Genomic DNA, 21,989 nt, shown 5'->3' with positions numbered 1-21,989 from the left:
TTCGTCTGTAGCGGTGGCAGCCGCGACTCCTTCGTGGAAACCTGGCGTGCTAATCAGCGGTAAGTGCTTTTCATTGCCATTACTGCGCATAATGCCTGTAGTCTTAGATTGAGTCTGTCATCTGTAAGTTCTGCGGTTGAGGGTTATCTGATTTAGCGAAGGCGGGCGCGTATGTACCTGTCAGGCTTGCAGGAATAGTTCGCTAGACGGACGAAGACGACACGGCGCCTGTCTTGTGTATCCCGACACGGCGCCTCTCCTGTGTATCCCGTGTCGTCGTCATCCGATTAGCGCTATCACTTCGAACGAACTAGCGCAAAACAACCTTCTGCTGCATAGAGCTAGGCGCTTTCGGCCAGCCGACGTGAGACAGCGGTTGGTAGATATGTGGTGGTACCGATGCAACTCAGCAGCCCAGTTATGCAAAGTTTATTGCATCTGGTGCAGCGCAGGGTGCGCATAACGAAATGTAGCAAAAGCAAGAGCGTGACGCTTGTGCAGCGCGGTACCTGCAGCGATCCGACGCGCGCAGCGATCACTTATGTCAGCGCAAATGATATAGCCCAGGTGCTTGATTTAGAAATGAGTTTTATTTACTGGACCGCGCATGGCGCGTGTGATCGCCGAGACAATGCTTTGGTGGACTGAAGTTCTGCATACATGTATTATTTAGACTGAAATTCTAAGTGCCTTTTCACTGGCGTGCTATTTCTGAAGCTCATTTGAGGCAGAGGTGCTTAGCAAAAAATTATTGCAGGGAAATATTCAGGAGCATAAACGGGCATGAGAAAAAATGGTGTTTTGCTTGCATCTCATGTGATGCAAACATGGAGGGTGACTGACCCAATTTTTTCTTTGCAGGAAAACTTGTTTATGCTCATCCGGATAAGATTAAAGGTTGGACTGAGGATATGCGGGACTGGCCTGAAATTAAGGGACCAGATATAGTATATTATTTAGTGCACTCAAAGGCCTGCGACCTTCAAGAAGTACGATGCTACAAGTCTCGGGAATCGTATAGTACAACTATTTACAGTCAAGCTGGGTTGCCAAAATTCTCTTGCATAAAGTGAACGAAGATATTGTGCTTTTGAAGGCAGATGTCACGCCTTCACAAGCCGTAAAGAACAAGCCTCATCGTGTGTGGGTTTCTGCAAAGAAGGAAGGTGAAGTTTTGAATGCAGGCTGCACCTGCATGGCTGGGCAAGCCAGAGTTTGTAGCCATGTAGGTGCTGTATTCTGGAAAGTAGATTGCGCTGTTTCCCGTGGCCTGACTGGAAAGTCTTCTACCGATGAAATTGCAAAATGGAACAAAGCCCCAACGCGAAATGTCTAGCCATCTGAAATTGAGGGAATTAACTTCAGGCTTCAAAAAAGGACTGTAGACCCCACCATACAGCGCCCAGCACGAAATGTGCAAGTGCCGCTTTAGCAAGCTGAAATCAAGAGGCTGCGTGAGGAATCTGGTTACCCTGAGCTATTCAACATACCAGGTGTGCTTCGTGGAATCTTTGAAACTCCACCAGTAGTTACAGAACCGTAACTAACAGTTAAAAAGGTGCTGTGCAGTGCGCAAGGATAGGCAGATTATTGACATAAGTGGATTAACTGGCTAATAACACCACTGTGATTTTACGAAGCCTGTTTTGCTGTGTGAAATCAATGGCAGTCTTCTGCAAGTAACAGCTTTACAGTGGTGATGACACTGGATGCCAAGATTGGCTTCTTAGTTCCTAAAGGTCACATTTGCTTTGAAACTGTGAGCACCAGTGCTCACCATGAACAAAGCTATAAACATGGAGGACACCTAATTGCCATTAGCTGTGACAATGAGATGCAAGAACCTCGCTGTGAGCACCACACACCACGCCACATGTCAAGCAATCGGTACACTACATGACGTAACCTTGACATAATATCATGCATTATTACTAATTAATGAGTTTATTAATTATGAGCCAATCATGACTACACTAATGACTTTTGTCGTCATGACTGTACTTAAGACTCACGCACACAGTTGCCACACACATCACATTTCCCCCGATACCAAACACCACCCACTAATTAATTATTCATGACTTATGATACATGTATCATAAGAGTAGTTTAACGTAACCACATACATCATGATCGCTAGCACAGATAGAGCAAAGCACGTGTAGACAAGGTGTGACATCCGTCACCAGACACTGGCTTTCTGCTCCAATGAGGCTCTTGCGCTATGCATAATAAGTTCTACATTTACTCTACTGATTTTTTTTTACATTCACTTTCCGGAACACTGCTGCACGCAACATTTACGGCTGCACTCCGCCAGGCTGCACCAATATCCGAAGACCAAGATAGCTTGCAGCACTGCGCCCACGACGACATCAGTGCACTGCCCGAGAGCTGTGGGCGGTGCAGCAATTTCTACTCAAAGTTCATAGTTCTTTCTACAAGAGCTGCGGCATCCCTCGAGGAAAATACGCGAGAGCAGGACAGCCCGCTTTTGACTGCTCGCTTATTGAGACTGTTGGCATCAAATGTAAAAAGAGTGCCCAAAAAGAGCACAACACCATGCAAAGCTGCAGTGCAAGCCATGTTGTCGCCCAGATTTTCTGGGAATGCTGCGACAAAGCACGGCCATAAATATGAGCCTGTTGCCCGTGAGCAGTTTTCCAAAAGAACTGGGCTGAGTGTGACACATAGTGGCACTGTATTACATGCGACAGTGCATTGGTTGTCTGCTTCACCTGATGGTGTTTTGCAGGCAGCTGATGCACTCTTAGAAGTGAAATGCCCGTATGGTATGGATGCAGTTGACCTAATAAGGACAGGGAAGTATGATGTGAAGGAGATCGGAGACAAATACATATTGGCAGAGAATGGCCCTAACGGCTATTATGGCCAAGTGCAATTCCGAATGTATTGTACTGGGCACAAGTTGTGCTACTTTTACATTTCGTCTGTAAAAAGTAATGCGCTTCTAACGGCGCCTTTTGAAAGTGCTTGTGTAGATGGTCAAGTACCAAGATTACAGAAGTTCTACTTTTGTGAGCTGTTGCCAGAAATGGAAAAACAGCATGCAGAGGGCAAACTCCAATTGTGTAAGGAGTACATGAAACTGTGTGGTCTGTGATGCTAGCCGTGTTGAATTTTCCAGAGTTGGAAAAGTGACCGTGCCAGCCCACTTTGTGTAAAGAATTCAGTCACATAACAGTGTAATAAATTTTATTGCCAGTATGATACTTTGATAAACTACAATCTTGAAAGGCCACTCATTCATCCCTTCCTTCGACACTCCTGGCAATTAGAGGGCCTTTTAATTTGCAGAGGCCACCATAGAGGTCCCAACTATTTCATGTCACCCCCCGAATACATTTCACGTCGCATCGATCACCGCCACAAGGTTGGCATCCCAACATGCCACACCAAATCTTCTTTTCAGTCTTATCTTCCCCGCACATCTGTGGAATGGAACCGCCTTCCCCCCGATATTGCAGCCATTCCTGATAATAAAATCTTTCATGACGCTGTAGCTAATATTGTTTATTCTGAAGAAAGTTGATTGTGTGTTTTATCTGGTTTCACTGTATTGTATACATTGTTTCTATACTATTTACGTTTTCTGGATGCTGTTATTTGTTTTATTCTGGAGGAAATTTATTTTGTAATACCTATTTTCACTCTATTCTATTTCATTGTTGTTTATCCTAAACCCACTCCCCTCTGTAATGCCTATGGCCTTTGGCCCTGAGGGTAAAATAAATAAATAAATAAATAGACAAAAATCATGTCACTTATAGTTTTCTTTGATCGTATTGGCAGGGCTTGCTTGAATATTCTAAATGTCTTCATTCTATTTATGACCCTTTCGACGTGTATGCGTACAGACGCAATTCTCCTCGTTTGAGTTACTTCACTCTCACTGAGCTGGGACTTTCCTGTAAAGAAACAGCAGGTTAGTCAAGTTTTGCCCACAAAATTAGGTTTGTCGCTTACCTCTTGTGAAAGAAGGCACATTGAGTTTGACGCCTTAAATGTCAAGATTTGTGCTCAGCACAAAACCTCGGCCGGCCATTACTTCATCACCTAGGCCTATAAGATCTTCCACGCCACAGTCACTCATTATAAATTTGTCCGAAGCTCTCCCACCATATGCACGTGACACAAACATTATATAGCCATTTGGCGCAATGGCATTGAGAAACTTAACAGTGTTATGCGCCTTATAGGTGCTGTACGTTTGAGCTCTAGCAAGCAGCTTCGTTGGCCGCTGAAGGAAGACCTCCGAGCAGTCTATGATACAAGTTGTTTTCTCATAACCATTCAGAGTAAAAGATTCTGGCATGCTGTTTCTGATTAGTGATCGTGGCAGCCACACCATAAGTTTTTTCATAACCTTCTGCAACTCAGACAAGGTGTACATGACTAGCTTGTACACATATGAAATGGATATGCCAAATATCCTTGCCAAGTGTCCGTAAAGCAGACCAAACGCATTCTCATTAGGCTCAGAAGCAGCTGGTCCTCGATTGAGAGTTTTAAGAAGGGCTTGTTTCTTTCACTTGTTACAGCTTTGACTAAGCTGTCAAAGACTGGCTTAGATAGTCGTGTATAAAATTGACAGTCCTCTTCTATCAAGTTTGACGACAAGCCTTGCTGCTTTCCGAAAATGTATTGCAGCCCACATTTAGAATAGGTATGGTCATTGTGATTTCTTCCCACTGTGCTGACTTGTCTCTTCTTGAGACCTGTTGAAGGAATACAGCCAAGCTTAGAGGTCACAAAAAAGCAGAATGGAACACAAAGGTGTCCAAATGAACGAAACAAATTTTTGCAGGCTGAGGATGCTCTGCAATTAATGCACCCTTCGTACTTATGGTATTAACGTTAGGACTGCTGTCTATATTTAGCTCGGAAGCCGATGTCCTGAGACCATGCATGAGCACTTAATACAAGGAATATCTGCCAAGAAAGGTTACTCACTGTACAATGCAACAGTCCTCAAAATGTCCTATCGCCATGAAACCAGAGTGCACGCTAGTGGACTCTGCATACCTTTAGTAAATGCTGCACGTCATCCACTTAGCCATTGCAGCACAGAATTATTTAAACCAGTGATAACTGCACACATTCCAGGCTCTACTAGTACAGGGAGCATGCCTTGCAGTCCTCCCTCTTGTGTGGTTGCTGCATAATGACTTATGGTTGTGATCAAAACATGTCATGCCCTTAGTTACCCTAACAAGTCAGGCAACTACCTGTATTACTGTACTGTAAAGTTAATGCAGGAATCTCTACTAGGCTTCGAATATCCTTCATGAGGAAAGTATTTAATTGCATTACGCCAATACTCGCCTAAGGTGAGGGACAGAATCGCAGAAACTGAAGACAGAGCAGTGAGCTATGGAATGGAAAAAAGCACAGCATTAACAGACAGGAAGAGAGTACACTGGGTAGGAGAACAAACATGAGATATATTGTAGCTGCAATGAAGAGTAAGAAAATCAGCATGGAAGGGTAAGTAATAGGAAGCGAAGACAACCACTGGTCTTTTCATGTAACAGCGTGAATTCCAAGAGAAGACAAGCGTAGCAGGGAGCAGCAGAGACGGGTGGGAGGATGAGAGGAAATTTGCAGGGGTAAGGCGGCCACAGCTGGTGCAGAGCAGGTTAATTGGAGGTCAATGTTTCGGAAAGGCCATTGTCCTACAGTAGACATAGTTATGTGGCTGGTAATGATGATGTCTGTGATTTTATGGCCTTACTTGGTCTTTCTTGGAAAGCATTTATTCATTCAAACCCTAACTGGAGACTGGAGTGTTTTCAAAATGTTTCGCACCCTATAGCAGACACTACTTGTATCAGGAGCAAGAATGCTGTCACAGAGAATTAGAAAGCCATAACATGCCATCATCTCAGTTATATCAACTGTTTAAAAGCTATTACAGGTGTCCACCGGTAGTAGTGGGCCCTGAAGCTACTGCAAAGCAATAAAATGCTTTGTGGTCACTCACTGTTACAGTGTCTTCGTTTTTAAACTGTTGACCATCTGCTCGTGCTGCCTGGGTTGGCACCTGCACGAAAAACACCAAATAGTCAACAAGCTCAGCATACCAGGGCTTCATGTTTTTGTAAGGCATGATCTTAGAATGTTTGATGCTCTGCGGTACACACCATACACAGGGCATACCAGGGCTTTATGCTTTTGTAAGGCATGATCCTAGAATGTACGATGCTCTACGGTACCCACCTGTTCCATCAGAGGGAAACGTATCGCTCGGGATAAAGCCCGCATATCCACTAACGACTGCTGTAGGTGTCCACCAGGTGTACTAATAAGAAGACAGAGCAGTGAGCTATGGAATGGAAAAAAGCATAGCATTAAGAGACAGTGTCACATATAATAGGAAGTTTGAAATATAAGTACATAAACTAAAGAAGTTTGGAGAAGACGATGCGAATGACGATATGCATGACCTGTATTAACTCAAGATTAAAGAAGACGAAGTGTTCGGTGAGGTGGGAAGAGATGATTGGTGGAGAGGAGAGGAGGATGACGTGTACCAATGCCAAGGTTATAAAAGCGCGAGGGACAGTGTGGCACTTGGGGAAGAACAGAGAAGCGGAGGTTACGGCGGATCAGGAACACCTCAGCTGGAAGAGAGCAACGCCGGCCACTGCTCCGGTGATTTCGAGTTCTACGGCGTCGCACCGTGGATTTCCTGCCGTTCCTGAGCCCATTATGGGGAGTCAGCGAATGACGCAACCACCTGCTACGGCCAGGGGTGCCTCCAGCGCTGTTGCCACCCATCCGGGTCCACTAGCCGGCGTCTAGGTGGCGTTCGAAGTGTCATTGTAGTCGTCTTCGTCTTCTTTTCTCCACCAATCATCTCTCCCCACCTCACCGAATACTTCTTATTCATCTTCTTTATTATTGAGTTAATACACGTCGTGCTCACCGTCACCTTCGTTGTCTTCTCCAAAATTCTTCAGTTTATACTCCTATTTCAAACCTCCTATTACATGTGACAGAAAGGAAGAGAGTAGAGTGGGTAGGAGAACACACATTGTAGCTGCAATGAAGAGTCAACAAACGCTGTTGGGGAAGTGTCTGCATCTCGAAACTGTTGACAATTTTCTCTGGTCCCTCGGGAAGTACTTATGTAGAAAATGCCACATAGCCAACAAGTTCAGCTAGAAGCCTTTGTTTATTAGCGTAATATGTGTTTAAAAAGTGCTATGAAGTCTCTGGTAAGCATCTCTTTTATCAGAGACAATACTACTGTCACTGAGAATAAAAAAATCCCTAGCCTGCTCTCGTCTTTGGCACATTGGCAGCTAGCACACATGATGTCCGCCAATGGTACAGACATCTGTAGCACTTAAAGAGAACACAAAGATTTGTGGTTACAATGAAAGTGTCCTGAAAGCATTGACTATCTGCTTGAGTTTCCTCAGGGGGTTCCTGCATGAAAAATGTCACATAGTTGCTCAGATCTGCATACTACAGTTTCATTAATTATAAGGTGTTTCAAATTATCCCACACTGTGAGGTAGGCGCCAGTTACTGAGAATAAAAACTTAAAAGCCATAGCATGCTCTCATCTTTGTCACATTGGTAGTTAGCGCACATGATGTCCACCAATGGTACGGATATCTGTAGCATTTCAAGAGAACACAAAGATTTGTGGTTACTCACAGTGGAAGTGTCTGTGTCCTGAAAGTGTTGGCTATCTGCTCGTGCTTCTTCGGGTGATTCCTGCATGAAAAATGCCGCGTAATCAATAAGCTCTGCATACTATACAGTTTTATTAATTGTAAGGTGTTTTCAAATTGTTCCACACTGTGAGGAAGGCGTCAGTTTTATGAGAGGTTAAACTACTATTACTCAGAATAAAAACTTGCGCTCCGTCTCTCATCAGCTACCAGATATGGTATGCACAAGTATTACAGGCCCCTGTACCATTAAAAGACAATAAAAAGCTTTGAGGTTACTCACGGTGGAAGTGCCTATGTCTTGAAACTGTTGGCTGTCTGCTTGTGCTGCCCCAGATGGTTCCTGCAAGAAAAATTCCACATGCAGTCATCTCAATGTACTACAGTTTCATTAACTGTAAGCTGTGTTTACAAAACGCTCCACACTTTATGGTAGGCACCACTTTTATCAGAGACAAAAGTAGTGTTCATCATCCTCAGACTGACTACATCCACTGCAGGGCAAAGGCCTCTTCCACATTTCCTTATCTCTCCCATTAACCTCTTCCTGTGCCTGCTGCAGCCCCCTTATCCCCGCAAACTTTTTAACCTCGTCCCCTAAACTTTCTGCCGCCCCCTGCTACGCTTGCCTTCTCTTGGAATCCATTCGATTACACTTAATAAGGACCATCGGTTATCTTGCCTTCGCATTAAATGCCCTGGCCAAACCCATTTCGACTAGCATGTAATTAACCCGCAGTTGATCCCTGATCCACTCTGCCTTCATTTTCTTTTTCCATAGCTCCTTGCGTTGTCCAATGAGAATAAAAAAGCCATAGCATGATCTCGTCTCTCGGCAGCTAGCAGATATGCCATATACTAGCGGTACAGGCCCCCCTGTAGCATTGAAAAAAGCTTTGCGGTAAATCACGGCAGAAGTGTCCGAGTCTTGAAGGTGTTGGCGGTCTGCTTGTGCTGTCTCAGGTGGCTCCTGAATAAACCATATCACGTTGTAAATCATCCCGGCGTACTGCAATTTCCTTAACTGTGAGGTGTGTTTTAAAAGTGCTCCCCACACCATGGTAGGCACCACTGTCAACAGAGACAAAATTATTACTGAGAACAAAAAAAGCCATAGCATGCTTTTGTCAGCTAGCAGATATGGTATCCACCGGTGTGACTCCTCTAGCATTGAAAGACAAAAAAAAAAGGCATTGCAGTAAACTCACGGTGGAAGTGTTTGTGTCCTGAATGTTTTGGTTGTTTGCTTGTTCCCTCTCGTGTGCTGCCTGCATGAAAAATGCCACATAGTCAATCAGCTCGGCGTACGAGAACGACAGGAATACTTTGACACATCGCAAGACAACAGAAACGAGTGTGTGCCCCACGCAAGCAGCACAAAGCATACGACACAACAAAAAAAGTCAGACGCCACAGAGCACTGCGCAGTGGCAGTCCTCTCTGTGTTCTCGAGCTCTTTATTCTATGGAACCAAATGAACAAGCCCAATTGCCTCCACTTGTGGTCCCTAGTTCTAGGAAACTACACTGTATGTCTGTTGTTTTAGTTTCCCTGTGTTCTTACGCTGCTGGCTCCCATGCACACCCACCTAATAATCAGGAATTAGATTATCGCTCTTCTGGGAAAGTCGAAATTGCCTGTTGCCGCATCACAAAATATTTTGAAAAAATGTATACACATGCGTACCAATATTTTTTAGCCTTCTGTAATATAGATTACTGCTGGCACATAAGTGACAATAACAACAGCCAATTTTCACAAGCATTAAAGGGACTATGCAATGAATAAAAAGTCGCTTGTAAATGTTTTCAATGCTTAAAAAGGATGCTAACAAGCATTCACACCAAGCATGAGTCTTCGGAACTGAGCCGCCAATTTATTATGCATTTTTAAAAACCGTGTTTTTTTAAATTTGCGGGCCGATTGGTGTGCTCGTAGTCACCGATTTTGAAACTAAAATTGTGAAAAAAGACGTTACTATACCCATGACGTCACCAGGCCACCACACGCTGTCAATCGCTGGAGCCACGGCGGCCACGACGTCAAGGGCACACTTCCGGTAGCCGTGAAAGTCGTCTGCTCGTGCCTCCGCGCAAGCCCCTCAGGCAAGCGCGAGCCTGGGCATTGCCTTCGCGCATATGGTTTCAATTTTCCTCTGCCGCCTCCTTCTGTCGGGAGTTCCGGAGCCACTCGCAGTAGCCGCCGCGGTGGCTGAGTGGTTATGGCGCTCGGCTGCCGGCCCGAAAGACGCGGGTTGGATCCCGGCCGCGGCGGTCGAATTTCGATGGAGGCGAAATTCTAGAGGCCCGTGTGCTGTGCGATGTCAGTGCACGTAAAAGAACCCCAGGTGGTCGAAATTTCCGGAGCCCTTAACTACGGCGTCCCTCATAGCCTGAGTCGCTTTGGGACGTTAAATCCCCCATAAACCACTCGCAGTGGCTCGCCGAGTGGCTACTGTCGTCGCTGGCGTTCAGCCGGTACGGCGTGAACGCATAGGGCTCGATGCCCATCGCGGCCGTAAGAGCGAGCAGTCGCACCTCGAGGTCCGGGACCATTACTGCTAACTACAACAGGCGACAAGCAAAGGAACCCGACGCGCACCGCAATCACGCCGCCGACGCCGCTGCTGGGGTGCTAGGAGCGACAACCGGAAGTTGCAAACGGAACGTCATGTGATGACGTGTTCATGGCCGGGGCACAGTCCCAGAGCTGTTTTCTTTATTTTTGTCTGGTGCTCCGCGTGTACGAGTTGAGGGGGTAGAGGAGGAGCGTAATTTTTAATCGTCTATATCTTGGTTGTTATTGATGCTAGCTTAAAAATTATTGCGTTGGGGTGACCAGGGATGAAATGCCTATCTCTCGTCTTCTTTACGTAATATCAAGTAATTTATTGCATAGTCCCTTTAATGTATTGAGGAACTTCTTTCCTCACAGCCTTAGTGAACAGAACTTGCTCCAAGAGTCACGTTATCTGCCAGTGCTCACTCTGTTAGTGCCCTGCATGGGTACCTGCTTCTGTCACATCGTGGCTGAAAATATTTAGAAATTTTAATGTGAAATGCTTCTCCTGAGTGCACCCCCCCCCCCCCCCCCCTCTGGAGTGCGATATAGTAATTGTCATTTATTTACTAAGGGGAGAAAGTTATCTCATCTGCTATTCTCGCCGAGTACTACAGTTATTTATGAAAGCTAGCATGCATTTATTTTCTCAGGTACTACCACTATACAAAAAACTAGTTCCTGCTTCTGCCGACGGGAGACAGGGCGTCGCTTCTTCGAGACTACTGACGCAAAAGCCGCTGAACAGGACTCGCCAGCGTCGCGTCTCTTGCGCCGTTAATGAATGTCCGCGCAATCTGCAGCTGCCGAACACGCAACAGCGCTAGCGCAACGCGAGCTCACAGTCCAGACCAAACAGGCAACACCGACACATACCCTCGACACCAGACCATCGGGAGCGCCCTCGTGAAAAGGTCTATATGCTGGCCTAACAGAGCTAGGTCATCAGCATTTTTTTTGTACCAACTCTTTCTTCCTTTATGTTTTTATTTTCATTTTGTTTTTATATTCACTGCCTTCCCACTGCGTCTTTGTACTCGATATCGCCATCGCCTTTAAATTCCCCTGCCGCGTGGGCATCTGGCTGGTGAAGGACCCCCGTAGGGTAAAGGTGTAGAGGTGGGCACGTTGTGCAGGCTTGATTTCTCCGTCGCCTTTCCGTTCCGCTGCCGTGTGGGTATCTGGGTAGCGGAGGCTTCCCGTAGGGTAAAGGTGGTGCAGGTGGGTGCGTGGGTGGAGGCTTGATTTCGCCTTCGCTTTCTGTACCGCTGCAGTGTGGGCATATGGCTGGCGGAGGCTTCCCGTAGGGTAAAGATGGTGGAGGTGGGTGCGTGGGTGGCGGCTCGATTTCTCCGTCGCCTTTCCGTTCCGCTGCCGTGTGGGCATCTGGGTAGCGGAGGCTTCCCGTAGGGTAAAGGTGGTGCAGGTGGGTGCGTGGGTGGAGGCTTGATTTCGCCTTCGCTTTCCGTACCGCTGCAGTGTGGGCATCTGGCTGGCGGAGGCTTCCCGTAGGGTAAAGATGGTGGAGGTGGGTGCGTGGGTGGCGGCTCGATTTCTCCGTCGCCTTTCCGTTCCGCTGCCGTGTGGGTATCTGGGTAGCGGAGGCTTCCCGTAGGGTAAAGGTGGTGCAGGTGGGTGCGTGGGTGGAGGCTTGATTTCGCCTTCGCTTTCTTTACCGCTGCAGTGTGGGCATATGGCTGGCGGAGGCTTCCCGTAGGGTAAAGATGGTGGAGGTGGGTGCGTGGGTGGCGGCTCGATTTCTCCGTCGCCTTTCCGTTCCGCTGCCGTGTGGGCATCTGGGTAGCGGAGGCTTCCCGTAGGGTAAAGGTGGTGCAGGTGGGTGCGTGGGTGGAGGCTTGATTTCGCCTTCGCTTTCCGTACCGCTGCAGTGTGGGCATCTGGCTGGCGGAGGCTTCCCGTAGGGTAAAGATGGTGGAGGTGGGTGCGTGGGTGGCGGCTCGATTTCTCCGTCGCCTTTCCGTTCCGCTGCCGTGTGGGCATCTGGGTAGCGGAGGCTTCCCGTAGGGTAAAGGTGGTGCAGGTGGGTGCGTGGGTGGAGGCTTGATTTCGCCTTCGCTTTCCGTACCGCTGCAGTGTGGGCATCTGGCTGGCGGAGGCTTCCCGTAGGGTAAAGATGGTGGAGGTGGGTGCGTGGGTGGCGGCTCGATTTCTCCGTCGCCTTTCCGTTCCGCTGCCGTGTGGGCATCTGGGTAGCGGAGGCTTCCCGTAGGGAAAATTTGATGGATGGGTGGAAGCTTGATTGATATTGCCGTCGCTTTCCGTTGCGCTGCCGTGTGGGTATCTGGCGGACGCTAACCGTAGGGTAAAGGTGGTGGAGGTGGGTGCTCGCACATACACGCACACACACGCGCACGCACATACACACAAACACACACACGCAGACAGGCACACACGCACGCACGCGCCGACACACTCTCACACGCACGCACTCACAGACGCGCGCGCGCACAGGGCATTTTGTCGGAGATTCCTCGCGCATTAAAAATGAAGCCAGCGTGCACACCCAGTGGGAAAAGTCGAAATAGCTTCTCGACAAGTGTATCTTCTTGTGCAGCCACATTTTTGAGAAACTTTATGAAGAGTAAGCGCCATCTTTGTGTAGTATGTCAGGGCAGGAAGCTCAAGTTGAGACCTGATGGCGAAGATAATCCACACGAGGGGACCACAAAGAACCATTTGTGCCATAGATATGCAAATCTGGAATAATGGGATCCAGGTGGGCTCAAGGGAGGCACTGCAGGACAGATTCCACTCTCTCTTATTCGCACCGATAAAGGGCGAGAAGTCAAGGGGCAACTACCTTTATTTCACCGCGTGTTCCTGTCGGATAAGCAGTCTGCGATTCGAAGCTATGCTTTTGCACCAGCCCGTACGTATTGGTTTGATGCAGGACCGTTTTCACCCCTTCCCTCATCTCTCCTCCCCAGTGCAGGGTAGCCACCCTCAGTCTGGTTAACATCCCTGCTTTCATCTTTATCCCTCGCAGGACCATTACGACCGACGTTGGGGAGAGCATCTTCAACTACACCATAGCGATTTCGAAGACCGACGGGAGCACGTTTCAGTTCCGCAAGAGCCAGTGCGACTTTCTGAAGAACCACTACCTGTGAACGTTCTCCTGCAGGCTCACCATCGGACCCTGTTAGGTGCTTTTGTTACTGTAATTTTCTCGATTTACTACGCCTTTTTCGAATACCGCATACGTCTTACTGTGCAGGAGCTATCATTCTTTCTGTAACGAAACTTACTTGTGTGGCGAATACTGGTCTTGTTGGTCAACGTCCGTGCCGATACATCCTTGCATGCAACTGATTGCAGATAGTTCGTACCCGGATTAGGTGGCTTGTTTTCCTCTGCTACCTTGACGATATCGTCAGTTCGGTGTAGATTTACTTGAGAAAGAATTTAAACGTGCAGTTAATTGCAGGTCTATGTATGGATGCGTAGCTAGGCCATCTATCCAATGTAACGAGTCTCTGTCGTGTATACTAACGTAAAACTTTGTGATGTGCACAAGTGACGAGGGTGTTCGTTCGTGCAAATGTCTGCCGTTTTGAAAACTATAAAACGCGAAGATGTTTTCAATCGCAGGTTGATATGTCCGTTAAGGATAGCGGCGAAATTCTCAATCAGCGCCTAAAAACTGTATGGCCAATTCAGAGGCAGAAACGGAGTAAATTACGAAGATAATTTGATGGTTCTAAAAACAAAGTGAAGTTTATTAGATATTAATGCCAGCAGTTTCAGTGGTCACTTTTAATGCTCTAATCATATCAGTGAAACCACGGCATTTGTCTACGTGCATATCTGCTGCATTAAACATCTCCTTTTCGATGTATATTGTCCGTTACTCGGTTGCACCTGCGTGAACACTTTCTGCCCTATCTGGGAACATTTTGCATGAACCTGCAAACACCCGAAACGAAAGTCACATGAGGATGGCTGCATCAGCAATGGTGTCCTAGGTTGACGACCCCTAGTACGATACGTAAAAGCAGCGGCTATGCTTAGCCGGCAGTGGGATTTCACAAGGTTTTGGCTGGGATGAGGTTGAGTAGGATGAGGCTGCCGTTAAAAAACCTGGCTGTTCGAACTTTGACATACATGCAAGGAGTTCCGCATAGCTGCTTCATTCTGTTTTGAGGAGGAGGAGGAATAGGGAAATTGTGATCGGTAGACTACTGAAGATAGAGCGCGTGCACTTGTTTACCACATATACGTCCAATAACAAGATTCCCTCAGAGAAAAAAATCTGCTCTGTGCTTGGGAAACAACTGTAAATATACACTTTACCTGCTGCGAAAAATTATGAAACGCGTAAGAGATCACAGCCACACTAGTACCGCTTACATAAATAGTTCATTCAGAATAATAAAGAAAAAAACAGCACTAAATTTTAATGGGACACTCATTCAACACCTTAAGAAGGCGGTGATACGGAGAAGTTGCACTAAATTTCATTGCATTATTCATTCAACGCCTTACGCGGGTGGTGGTAATGAGAAACAGTACTTAACACCTCAAACGGGCGGTGATATGGAGAAACTGTACTAAATATCAATCGGACAGTCACCCGACTCCATCAGCTGACAGTGATACGCGAAAAAACTCGACTAAATTTCAGTGGCCGCTCGTACAACATCTCAAGTGGGTGGTGATATAGAGAAACTGCACTAAATTTCAAGGGGACATTCATCCAACACCTTAAGCAGCGGTGATACGGAGAAGGTGCTCTAAATTTCATTCGAACATTCATTAAACATCTTAAGCGGGTAGTGTTATGGAGAAACTGCGCGAAATTTCACTGGGGCAGAGAAAAAAATGTGCTAAATTTAAACAGGAGATTCATTGAAAACCTTAACCCGGCGGTGGTAAGGAGAAGCTGCACTAAATTACAATGGACATTCACTCAACACTTTAAGCGGGTCGTGATACGAAGCAGGTGCTCTAAATTTCAATGAAAATTCATTCAACACCTTAAATTGGAGGTGATACGGAGAAACTCTACTAAATTTCAAGGGGATCGACATCCATTAATTACTTGGAGAAGAAGAGGTGCCCCTGTTCGGTTGCTGTTCTGGTGCGCTCCGTCAATTCTTGTTTGCATTTTGTGCCTGACCGCCGTTTCGTGAGCCCACTGGTCCTCGTGTGACCAGCAAGAGCTCCAGCAGGATTCCGGTACGTCGAGTGCAAAGTAAGGAGTGCGCTCTTTTTGATTTCGCGCTTCCGCAGCCACCGCGGTGGCTGGGGACCAACCCCCAACCCCACAGTTTCCCTAGCCTCATGTTTCGAGAGCTATGCTGGACATAATGAACGCCATTCCTGGGTGCAGTCAAGTGCCGGCTGGCCATCATGTGTTGAATAACGTCTCCAAGCCACCATTACTGGTGATTGACGGAGCGGGAGCTGTGACAACGCATCCTCCAGCAGAGGATGAAGAAGAGTAAGCGGAGAACAAAAAACCTCGCTTCAAGAAAATTCCCAATTATAGTGAGAGCACATTACAGGATGTGCAGAGCGAGCCAGAGGGTATAGAGTGTGATGAAGCCCCGTTTGCGCTAGTCTCCTACAAGGAAAAGCGACCGGAAGGGACTCCTGTAGTGTTCCGTCCTACTCAAGAAGGCCGAAGCTTTTGGCAAGTGAACCCAAGCAGTTTCGTCAGAAATTGTTTCTACCGCAATGGAGAAAGTTACGTCATTCAGTGTAAATAGAGATGGCAGCTTCTCTGTATGTGTTAATTCTTTAGCATCAGCTAAGTGTCTGTTGTTGCTATCCGAAGTGGCTGGATTAGGTGTCAATCCTTCCATTCCGGAGTCCTACACAAAAAACGTTGGTAAAATCCGCCACGTTCCTCTCCAGTACAGTGATGAACAACTGCTAGAATTTCTGCAGGATGCCTGAGTGACCTCAGCACGCCGTCAGACTATGTATAAGCGTCAAGAGGATGGAGCGGTGGAATCCCGCCCCCTATACTCAGTGATTCTCACGTTCAGGGAAGACCGCCCAATGTCAGAGACGGTGTTTTTGGGCTTCGCTAGTCATCCTGTGCAAGAGAACTTTAAACCAGCACTCCGATTCTTCAACTGTCAGCGATTCGGCAACATAGCAAAAAACTACCGCGCTTCGCGCCGATGCACGATTTGTTCGGAGAGCCATGAACACACCTAGTGCAAATCGCTTCTGCAACCGAAGTGCGCGAACTGTGGTGATAATCGTGCCGCTTCTTTCTCGCGTTGTCCCCAAAACATAGCTGCTTCAAACCTCTGGCGTCACGAAATACTTCATGGCAGGTCGCCTTGCAAAAATGCACCTCCTACAAATCTGGACGTGGTGAATCCAGTGCGTCAGAATTCAGTGCAGCATGACAAACACCAAGCTTCGAAATCTGCATCGTATGCGTCCGTGCTGAAGTAGTCTGCTGGACAAAATTCAAGCCATCAAGTGCAGAATTCTACCTTCAGTTCTTCAGCTGTGCTGACCGCTTCCCCTTTGAAGAGGAATACTCGGAAGCGTTGTGACAGTCAAGTGCGCGGTCCTAATCCGGGTCCCTCCTTTCAGCGTTCTTCTGCTCGGCTAGCACAAGTGGTACCTCAACGAGCCTTAGCTGCCGGAATCAACTCTTCAGTCTCAGTGGTGCAGCTCATTCTACCTATGCTGTTTACTGCAGTTCGAGCAATTCTGACAGCCATTCCGCAAGCAAACATCCTCCCGGAGGTGAAGGCTTTGCTGTCGGTGGAGCCTCTACTGGCTCAGCTTCCTAAGTCCTCCACTGGGCAAACTTTTTATGAATAACCGCTATCAAAATGTCGCCGTTTTTCAGTGGAATGCAAACAGCTTAAGAGCAAAAAGTGCAGACTCTCGCGGACTTCTTGAGCAAAACAATTTTCCTGTGTTGTGCATACAGGAAGCCGGGGTGGGTGACGATTTCCGTCTCTCGAACTATGTGTCATACAAATAATCGCGTCCATCTGGTTTGAGTAAGGCGCTGTTCCTCCGACCTGATCCAGCCCAGTGATTCTGACATTCCGGAGTTCGTGGCTTGCAAAGTCTCCTTTGGTAAGGTCTGCGTTACTGTTTAGTATTTACTTGCAAGCATCTTGTCGCGTCTCAATTGATGCTCTTTTGAATATCTTTTAAATAGAGCGGGCTCTCGTTTACTGAATTGCGGTGATCTTAACGCTCATAATACTGCTTAGGGTAGTGACCATTGTGACACCCGTGGAAGGGTCGTTGAGTGCGCCGCAGAGAAATGTAGCTTATGTATTCTGAACGACGGTTCTCCGACCTTTCTTCGCAGTTTATTTATTCTAGCTGTTTAGATCTTACTTTACGCACTCAAGGTCTGGTGTCTCACGTGCAGTGGACCACAGACACTGAGACACGTGGAAGTGGTCTCTATCCGACACTGGTAAATCATCCTAGCTTACGATGTCAGGGTGCCCAACGTAAATCGAAACTTACCCATTGGGAAGCTTTTCGTCACAACCTAACTCAAAAAGTTTCCACGGACATTAGTATTGACGACTTCGCTGGTGCAAGATAGCCTGAGTCGTTGTACCAAGGAAGTCCCCATACATGACGGCTTCGCAAGTATTGATAGAGAGTATGAGTGACTGAGGGCGGTTCGAAGAAAAGTGAAAAGGGCTTACCGTCGATCCGGGTCTTCAGAATCGTATCGTGAGGCTCAAAGGATTCATTCGTCAATGCGCAAACGTCTGCAGCAATTAGGAAGGAAAAATGTTTGGCTTCTGCAGTACATTGACCCCTCACGCTCCGGTACTAGGATATGGATGATGGTCCGCTCCTTAAGCAGGCCTGTTACTCAGGACAACCCTTTCAGGATTCTTGCAATGGCACGGGAAACTGTAGAAACAGACCTGGCTGATGAGTTTTGTTGACTTATTTCTCGTCCTGGCGTTTCATTTGACTGCGAATAATTCAGAAACTTAGCTACATATGTGCAGAAAAAAGTTAGTGCTTGCTTCATTGCGCAACACGCCTATTTGGATTCTGTATTCACAATCGGAGAACTTAAACGTGCTCTTGCGTTGTGCCGTCCAAAGACTGCTGCTGGGCCTGATGCAACTTCTCATGGAATGCTTCAAAATCTTCGGACCAAGGACACCGCAGTACTTTTGGGGATATTTAACGATGTGTAGGTAAATGAGTTTGTTCCCCGGCCATGGAAGATTGCGCGTGTCATTCCTACATTAAAGCCCTGTAAGTCCCCTTGGCTTCTCGACTCCTTTCGCCCAGTGAGCCTGACGAGCTGTTTATGAAAAGTTATGGAGAAGTGACAGACGCCAGGCATCGGGGGGGGGGGGGGGGATGAATAAAGGAGTGTTTTCTGAGTTCATGACTGGATTTTGTAGACGTGCATGCAATATGGCGGCAATAATGAACCTAGTAACATGTATAGAGCCTGAGCGCAACAAAGGCAATGTCACCATCACAGTATTTTTGGATATCAAACGTGCATTCCATACTGTAAGTCATATTCATGTCCTTTCAAGTTTGCTAGACCTTGATGTGGGTGGAAGACCGCTAAGCTGGATTTGCCACTTTTTAGACGGCAGGAACATATTCAGTAAAACGAGCTGTTGGGCGAGTTGGTTACTTGTCTTAGGCATAGTAGCAGCGCAAGAAAACACACACAAAAGAACAACTAGACACCGAAAGACACGCACAGACACTTCACTCACAACTGATTTTATTTCAAGCTATCAAAGTGGAATATATAGGCTGCGTCACGCATGCGTGTTAAGAGAAAGAAAGAAGGCGTGCCATCACAACATCCTGATCATACATCTTATCTTGTAGCAGAAAAAAAGTGCACGTTCCGAACTATACAGCAGAATTGACGTATCGCTACTACAATCACTGCCCCTTTTCTTTATATAGAAGGCTTCCAATAGATCACGTGCGGTCTGGTCTTTACCTTTTCCTAGGACCATAGTACTTTCAAAATGAGGCCAATACTTGCAAGAACTGCAGTGCTGAACTAAGCGCACGTCATCACTGTTCTGTAAATTTAGTTGGTGCTCCCTGAGTCGATCGTTCAGGCATCTGCCTGTTTGGCCTACATAGGCTTGCCCGCAAGACAGCGGTATCTCGTATACCACTCCTGTCTGGCACCGCACGCATGGCCTGGCATGCTTTTTTCCGCAACCTTTTTTTTTGCGGATTCCTTGCCGGGGATGCGAGGGCATAGCTTGGATAGTTTTTCCGGAGCGGAAAAAACAAGAGGTACGCCAAACCTGCCCGCAACCTTCTTCAGGTTGTGCGAAATTTTATGCAGGTAGGGGACAACTTCCGGTCGCACGCTCCTTTCATCTTCCCTCGTCTTTAGGCTCTTTGTGCGCTTCTTGACTTTTTTAAGGCGGGTCACGGCAACCGCCGTCACGACCGACTCAGGGTACCCAGACGCTACTAATCTTTCCAATTGACTATTAAAGCTGCTTTCCATTTCGTGTTTGCACAGTTTCTCCAGTGCTGATTCCAGGCAGAGGTTTACAATGCTGCGTTTTACGACCTTTGAATGAGCGGAATCATACGGTAGGAGCCGTTTTTGTACACGTGGAGCATATGCCCAACACACACGCTCCTCACCAAACTTGACACGTTTGTCTAAAAACTGAAGGGCCTTTTGCTTCGGTAACTCGCAAGTGAACGTCCGTCCCTTCGCATGCTTTTTCAAAGCGTCTAAAAAGTTAACAGCAGCGCAGTAGTTTAAAGGGCTCTGCTTGTCCAAAATGATCAAAAAATCGTCTACGTATTCCAATTTAATAGCTTGGAATAAAATCAGTTGTGAGTGGAGCGTCTGTGCGTATCTCTCGGTGTCTAGTTCTTCTTCTTTTGTGTGTGTTTTTGCACTGCTACTATGCCTATGGAAAATATTCATGCAGACGAGTGAAGTAAAAAGCGCGGAACACAGCCTAATGCAAGGAGTCCCGCAGGGCAGCCCTTTTCTTTTTAACTGCGTGATTTGTTCCCTTCTGATTTGCACTTTTCGCCGATGATATCCGCATTTGGGTTTCTAGCAAAGCTGCAGGACTCCTCCAGTCTACCTTGCACGAAGGCCATTGGCTGCCTTATAAAAGAAAGAGGGATGATGCTCTCTCACGCAAGAACAGCCGATCTGCCTTTTACCCGAAATAATCTGAAGGATTTCCGACTCTGCCTCAACGGTCAACCTTTAGCGTCTGTTAAGCACCACCGTATGCTGGGTGTAGTTCTTGGCAGACAACTCTCTTGGGCTCATCATGTAAAATCTATCGAAGACCAGGTGAACACTGTTGTGAACGTGCCACGCAGGCTTGCAGGTACGTACGTCTTGGGGCGGTTCTTCGTCATCTCTGCTCACAGTTCACAATGCGCTCATTTATAAAAAGATTGCATATTCATCACCAATTCTTCACGGTCTGTCGCGAAGCTCGGAGGAACGCCTGAAAAGACTGTTAGCTAGGGGTCTCCTTGTTTGTTTGGGAGTTCCTCAAGCAACTTCCAGGGCTCTGGTAATTTCTTAGGCACGGCAGCCTCCGTTTGAAGTGTTACGAACAACAGAGACCCGCAGGCGCATTTTCCGCCTGATAACCCAGCATGAACGGCACCCATTCCCTTTTCCGCTTCATGGACGAGATGGAAGTTATATTCAACCTTTGACCGTAATGTTCCGAGACTGAGACCATTAAAAAATGCGTTTAACATCAAAATCATTTGTGCAGCGCCCCTTCGAGATAGTCTTCCTTACAGTCTATACACAGCTTCCAACGATTCTCCAGGTCTTGGAAACAGTTGGAAAAAGCTTCTTTTGGCAAGCCTGTCGGCTCCTTTGTCGTGGCGTCTTGAATGGCGTCCACGCTCCCCATCCAGCGACCTTTTACAGCTCTCTTCGAACGAGGAAAAAGGAAAAAATCGCACGGGGAGATCAGGCGAGTATGGCGGATGGGGAAGTACCGTAATGCTGTGCTTGGCGAAAAATTTTATCACGTTGAGAGCAGTGTGCAGCCTTGCGTTATCGTGGAGAAGGCTCCATTGTCCAGATGCCCTTAAGTCAGGGCGACGGCGTCGCAGTGCATCACGCATGTGTTGGAGCATCATCATCATCACCATCATCATCATCATCATCATCATCAGCCTTACTACACCCACTGCTCGGCAAAGGCCTCTCCCATGTCTCTCCAATTAACCCTATCCTTTGCCAGCTGCATCCACCCTTTGCCTGCAAACTTCTTAATCTCATCGGCCCACCTAACCTTCTGCCGCCCCCTGCTACGCTTACTTTCTCTTCGAATCCACTCCGTTACCCTTAAGGACCAGCGGTTATCTTGCCTTCGCATTACATGCCCTGCCCAAGCCCATTTCTTTCTCTTGATTTCGACTAGGATGTCATTAACCCGTGTTTGTTCCCTCACCCACTTTGCCCGCTTCCGATCTCTTAACGTTACACCTATCATTTTTCTTTCCATGGCTCGCTGCGTTGTCCTTAACTTAAGCTGAACTCTTTTCGTTAGCATCCACGTTTCTGCCCTGTAGGTGAGTACCGGTAGGATTATGCTGTTGTACACTTTCCTCTTGAGGGAAATTGGTAAACTGCCACTCATGATCTGTGAGAATTTGCCATATGCGCTCCACCCCATTCTTATCCTTATAGTTTTCTCCCTCTCATGATCCGGATAAGCTGTCACTACCTGGCCTGAGTAG

The 21,989-nt window shown here is 47.1% G+C and overlaps 1 protein-coding gene and 1 pseudogene across 1 annotated transcript in view; one reads left to right on the top strand and one right to left on the bottom strand.

Moving 5' to 3' along the window:
- The window catches only part of LOC144127616 (acetylcholinesterase-like), a 68,852-nt gene extending 54,898 nt beyond the window's left edge, over positions 1-13,954 (top strand). Inside the window, exon 4 of the mRNA XM_077660590.1 lies at positions 13,273-13,954. Within this exon, the coding sequence (XP_077516716.1) occupies positions 13,273-13,396 (124 nt within the window). The 3' untranslated portion in view covers positions 13,397-13,954. The remainder of the gene's footprint in view (positions 1-13,272) is intronic.
- On the bottom strand, positions 1,808-10,709 carry LOC144127712 (uncharacterized; annotated as a pseudogene).
- Positions 13,955-21,989: the final 8,035 nt, after the last annotated feature.

This window comes from Amblyomma americanum, chromosome 4 (assembly GCF_052857255.1).
Source record: "Amblyomma americanum isolate KBUSLIRL-KWMA chromosome 4, ASM5285725v1, whole genome shotgun sequence".
Lineage (NCBI taxonomy): Eukaryota > Metazoa > Arthropoda > Arachnida > Ixodida > Ixodidae > Amblyomma > Amblyomma americanum.
The sequence above is the reverse complement of the archived record's forward strand: the minus strand, read 5'-3'. Positions and strand labels throughout refer to the sequence as shown.